At 28.6% G+C, this 6,511-nt stretch overlaps 1 protein-coding gene across 4 annotated transcripts; it reads left to right on the top strand.

The window, feature by feature from the left end:
* LOC109345743 (B3 domain-containing protein Os03g0120900-like) lies at positions 1,537-4,043 on the top strand. Of its 4 annotated transcripts, none has more exons than XM_019584927.1 (4): positions 1,537-1,606; positions 2,045-2,227; positions 2,531-2,539; positions 2,591-4,043. In XM_019584927.1, the coding sequence occupies exons 2-4, from the start codon at positions 2,101-2,103 to the stop codon at positions 3,745-3,747; spliced, it is 1,293 nt and encodes a 430-aa protein (XP_019440472.1). In that variant the 5' UTR covers positions 1,537-1,606; positions 2,045-2,100; the 3' UTR covers positions 3,748-4,043. The 4 variants fall into 4 exon arrangements, with proteins under 4 accessions (XP_019440472.1, XP_019440473.1, XP_019440470.1 ...); XM_019584928.1 differs by having other exon boundaries at positions 2,045-2,224; XM_019584925.1 differs by having other exon boundaries at positions 2,045-2,224; positions 2,531-4,043.

Here is a 6,511-nt window from a genome sequence, read left to right on the forward strand (position 1 = left end):
AAGTAACAGCAAACTATATGAATATGATATTTCAACAATTCCAACATGATGCACATTGATTAAGGCAATATTAAAGATGCCAAATTTTAATATAAAAAATATATTTTGGACACTCTACTTAATTTGTATTAATATATAACCATAAGAAATTCTTCCATGTGATCTAAGACTAATGGTTTCAAACACATCCAACTCATTCATCATGAATTAAAGAGTTAAAATTAATACATAAGTTTATTTAAAATTATCACTACGCCATAATTGTCTTTTTTTTTTATCAGCAATGTATTATATTAAAATAAAGAAAGAATTATGAGAACAAGTAATGCTCTTATCCACAACAACATTACACATACCAATTCAAACAACTTGAAGGGCTCCACACCCAATCCATGAACGAGAAAGGGAAAGGAGAAAATCGAGCAGATAGGAGGTTCCAAGAATGAAGTTGAATAGCAAAAGTTTTCATGTTTATTAACATTGCATCTAAAACATATGATATAGAATCATGCAATATATATATTATGTGGAAGTAGAGATTTTATTATTATGAGAGAAGCAATGGCATGAGAGGGCCTGCATGGTGGTGTGTTTGAAGTTTGAACTCTCTCTTAGTTAAACAATTTGCTTTTATTTTCTCTTCCTTAAGGTTGGGACCATTTCACAGCAAAGCATGCATAATCAATGGCATCAAAAGTCAAAAAGAATATAACTCAATCAACCTAACACTGTACACTATCTCCTCTACCACACCATTACCCTTTCCTCCATCCCCCACTCCTATAACTACCTACCCATATAGATTCATAACCTTGTACCCTTATTATCAACCTATCACAAAGAATAAACAAATATCATTGCCCTACATCTTTAGGGCATACCATAACATAAGGGTATATAAAGTTGTTGCTTTGTGACCATCAGATCATAGACTTGAAAATGACTTTGTTTGCGGAAATAAGATTGGTCATATACAAAACACATCATTAACTATTATAATATATCTCATAGACCAAGATTATTAAATCTTGTAATAATATATCTAATTAAGTGGCACTTGTATTTGTAAACTTAGAAAGAAATTTATCAGTTGAGTAATTAGCTAATTATATATCTTATTTTCTTATAAGGATAAAAATTAAAGATAGTTATAAGCTCATTACTTTTGGAACAAGTTCCCTTTTGATCTGAAACCGGAAGCATATTATGGTACAAGATTATACCAAATATGATGAAAACGACAAGTTGCTCACATGACCACAATACCAACATTATTCATGGGCCCCCACGTAATTGTAGTAATCCCCTCCCTCCTCACCCCCACAAAGATTTATTATCTCAAACTGTGTCTCAAATTATAGCATAGACCAATAATATTGAATCAAAAACAGAAAAAATAATAAACAATTAATTCTTTTAATTGACATTACATGTTTTCATTAGTCGATAATATGATTTAGAAAAACAGATCTTTGTCACACTATATATATATATATATGTATCTATTTTCCTTCATTTTCTCTTTCATAAGAATAATAAATTTGTTGTAGTGTTGAAAGAACTGTTTTTGCTTCTTTTCCTAGTTGTAAAGAAGCTTCATGTGAAGGTAACTATACTTGTTAACTAAAACCCACATCACATGTATTCCTTCTCTTCCTATCTATCTATCTATTATGCTTTGTAGGTCAACAATAACAACAAAGTTTTTTTTTTTTTTTTGAATCCTCCATGGCTTGTTTTTCTTTAGGGTTTGAACTTTGAAGCTAGCCCTCTTGGTCAAAATTAATAAGCAGGCAAGGAATTAATTTTTTATAAATAATTATTATGTACTAAGAAGAGATCCTCCTTTTGTTTTTCTTTATATCATGAAATCTTAGTTAAATATCTTCATATATAGTATTTGCTGGTAAGGTTTTATTTGACCTTATAAATATATATAATAATCTTCTTTATATACTCAAATTCAATTTGGTCCTTTTATTTTTATACATATATTTTTTTTCTTCATTTCATCTTATTGTTTTTATGCCATTTTTTTTCTTAGATCCAGAGGTTATATATTATTATTACAAGAATTGAAGGTTGATAAGTCATAATTTCATGGATTTGATTCAACAAGTTAAAGGATATTCTAATAGCAGAGAAGAAGATGAGTTAGATGAGGAAGCTCCAGCAACAAAAGCAGAAGAAATTATCAGAATTCCAAGAGAAGAAGAAATCAATAGTAAGAACTTGTACTCATTTTTTCTTCTTCATCATATAGTAAATAAATAATTTTTTAATATGTGTCCATAAACACATGTGTAGAAATTAAAAATAAAAGTAATACAAAACCATGGTGTGGTTATATATTTATTATATGTTGAAGTTTAATTTTTTCATGAAAAATCACTTTTTTTATATTCCTAAACAAATGCTTAAGGACACATAGTAGAAAAATAGATAAATAAATATATAATCCATGGTTGTGGATGCTTAGCTTCAAGATCATCATGAATCTAAATCTGTGACAAATAATTATGTGGGTTAGGGTTACACCAGAAAGATGAAGGTTCAAACAATTTGATGAATCAAAGAAATCAGAAGCTAGAGTTGATGGACTTGTCACTTGGGAGAAACAACAAAAACAATGAATCAAATTTCCAACAAAGAGTAGTAATTGTTGGTGGTTGTGGTAGTACTACTAATACTACTCCTCATGATGCCACTTATTCTTCATCAATATCTTCAACCAACAACAATGAGGGAAGTAATAATAGCAATGTGGAGAAAGAACACATGTTTGATAAAGTAGTAACACCAAGTGATGTAGGAAAGTTGAACAGATTAGTGATACCAAAACAACATGCTGAGAAGTACTTTCCACTTGATTCCTCATCAAATGAAAAGGGTCTTCTCCTAAACTTTGAAGACAGAAATGGGAAGCTATGGAAGTTTAGGTACTCTTATTGGAATAGTAGTCAAAGCTATGTGATGACAAAAGGATGGAGCCGTTTTGTTAAGGAGAAGAAGCTTGATTCTGGTGACATTGTTTCATTCAAACGCGGCGTCGGAGATTTGTATAAACATGTATTGTATATAGATTGGAAGAGAAGGCTTGATCATTCTCATAATCATAATAATCTTCTTCATGATCCTTCATCAACACCTTTGTTTCTTCCTAATCAATATTCTTCCATTACTTGGGGTGGAAGATTGTACTCTTTGCCTTCTCCAAATGCATCAACTTCTACTATGCTTCCTCCTCATAACAATCTCAATTATAATAGGCCTTTGTATAATACCTTGCATCATCAACAACTACAATATTACCAGCAATACTATGATGGTAGAAGTGGAAGTGGACTAGGTTACCTGAGGTCAACACCATCAATGTCAATGCATCAAATTGGTGATCAAAACTTGCAAGAGAAAGGGAATAATATTGCCCCTATGATCATTGATTCGGTGCCGGTTACTCATCATCATCATCATCATCATCAACATCAACAAGATCCTCACCATGGTGGTATTGGTACTACTACTAGTAATGCAGGAAAAACATTAAGGCTATTTGGAGTGAACATGGAATGTGCTTCTTCAGAAGATTCAAAGTGCTTGTCATCTTCAGCTTCAATGGCTAATTCACTTTCTTCTTCTTCTTCTTCTCTAAGGGCACCCTATGAAGATCACTCACTTTCATCACCATCTACAAGGGGAACTTCAGTGCTTTTTGATTTGGATCCTTCTTTGCAATACAAACAATGAAGTGCATATGATCAAAAGAATTGAAGAGAGAATTAATAATGATGAAGGAGATTTATGGTTTCTAAGTTAGTTGGGGTTGAACTCCTACACACTCTTTTGCAGCACTTCAATTTTAATTTTTTGTTCTCTTTGTCTCACCAACTACAAAACAAGACTTTCTTCTGTTCTTATTCTTTTGATCAGTAATCACTGTTTAGTAATTTAACTTCTCAGTATCTCTTAATCTGTTCAAAGCATTAATTAGGAAATGAATTCCATTACCCCTTTCAATTGTGTAGAATATAATACAACACTATATATATTCATATATATTATATTATGTATCATAATATATATAAAAGATGATATATCTCAGTGACATTTACATAAGATATATCTATTCTATCTTTCCATATAATGACAATATCCAATATATTGAACCATGTCATATATAGGTGTATTGCATCAAAATATATAATAAATTATTGGTCTCTCTCCTTTCACTGCATTTAATGATGCATACATTACACAATAAAGCTTGTTACTTTCTAGCTTCTTTGATCTTCTGTGTTTCTGTTAGAATTGTTGCGTTGATGTGGATCACAACACTGCTACTTCTGATTCTGCTGCATAATTAGTCATTTTAGCTTTGCAGATAAAGAGCAGAAAGTTGTTAAATCTATAAAAAGGTGATCATTTTTATATATAGATTCAAGCTCCTTTATCCATATTTGGTTACTATATATCATTTATTCATGAGTAGTTAGTGTTACTGCTACCACTTTCTTCTCATTCATCTCTTCTCTTACATGCACTTTCTTACTTTCTTGTCTTCTCTTCCTATTCATATTCATAACAACCTAGCCTCCTTTTTTGTAATATTATATTGTTTCTGATATGTGATTCTTTTCATAATTGTATACATACACCTCATTTATCCTTGAGAGACTTTTGTTATATTAATTATTACGTTTTGAGTTTGATTATTGGTTTTATTTTTAATTAGTATTCAGTTCAGTCTGTTGAAATACATACAAATGATAATTTATTGCCTATTTATAGATAGAACTAATTTATTTCATATGTGCGAGTATCACTCCCAACAATAAATGTCGTTCATATAAAAAATTGTGCATAGTCATGGTAAGGAAAATAGTAAATCTTCTCATGATAGGGTTGTTATTATCAAGTTTCTTTCTTATATCAATAAATTTTACTTTTCACATAATCTCCACTAACTACTATAATTAAATTGTGTTTTAGCTACTACTATTTAAATTTATTTCCTTCACTACCCAATTTATTTATTATTTATAAACTATATGTATATATGTAATACTAAGAAATTGAAGTTTTTGCTCTTGTAAAAAGTGGGTGTCCCAAAACATAAATATAGTATACTTATAGTTCTTGCTTTTGATAATCCAATCAAGTAATTATTTTACTTTGTAATTGCATAATCTGACACCAATAGTTTTATACATATCCAAATAATTGATTATGTATAAACTTGTATATTTTTAATATAATCAATAGTTTAAATGTGTCTAACACTTGATAGTGTAATATTATTTATACATTGTTAGTAGAATGATTTATATATCATTTATTTGTATTACTTTTATTTAAAAGTTAATAATAATTAAATATAATAATTAAGCATATAAAATTCATTCACTCATATTTTCCATGCTTATTTAATACTCATATTTGAATTATTAACATCACATTTATTACAAAATGGATCGTTCATTGCATAAAAAGGAGAGATTAAACAATGTTAGGTTCTTAGAGTGTGATAATAGAAAGCAAAATTAAATTAATTAATATAATATGGAAGAGGGTAAGATCCACAATAACTAGGTAGACAAGACAAAAATATAGGAGTAGAACTTTCCTTATGAGACACTTGAATGTGATGTTTTTCTATTGTAATCATCATATTATCTCAGATCCTTGTCTTGTGTCAATTTTCATGAGTTAGATCTTCTCAAAACTATTGGAAAATAGTCTAAATATATACACTATTGGAACATTCGAATTTAATAATATATTGTATGTTATTTCCAATACATTCGAGTGTAATGTTTTGAGTAAAATATAAAATTGTAAATAGATTGATTTAGTTTAGAATTTAAATTGTGTTTGAAACTCATTAAAATGGGAATTGGTTTTGTTTTACTATTTAAAACGAAAATCGCACCTATCCAATTTTTTCCCAATAGTATAATCCAAACCTATATATGGTACTATTAATTAAGATTGTTAATAACACTCAAGATTGTTGAAGGTTATTTTTTAGTGATATTATTCACAAATAAATAAATTTATATCAAATCTACATCATACTTATTTATAGACATAATGGAAGAGAGAATATGTATAAAAAATGAATTTTCTTGCTTGATTATCTAAAAAACAATGAATTAAAAATTATGTAAAAGTTCTATGCGCACATATAATTAGTTTTCTCTCCAAGAAATGGAGAATGAGAGAGTATCTATAAGTTAGTCATATTAAATAATATTTCTATACTTTAGAAAATTTAATATATTAATCTATCACATAACCTTTGATATAGACATATAAAAAGAAAAAGTTTAATATTTCTATCCTTAATATCCGAAAGAAAGCGTTCAAAGATGTGATTATTATATTATTTTATGTTTAAATTGTTGAAAAAATATAATTTATATGGTCCTGATACACTTGTCGACTCTCCAAAAACCTTAATATTAAAATTGATAAATACAAATTAAAACACTAAATCACTAATATATATATA

This window comes from Lupinus angustifolius, chromosome LG04 (assembly GCF_001865875.1).
Source record: "Lupinus angustifolius cultivar Tanjil chromosome LG04, LupAngTanjil_v1.0, whole genome shotgun sequence".
Lineage (NCBI taxonomy): Eukaryota > Viridiplantae > Streptophyta > Magnoliopsida > Fabales > Fabaceae > Lupinus > Lupinus angustifolius.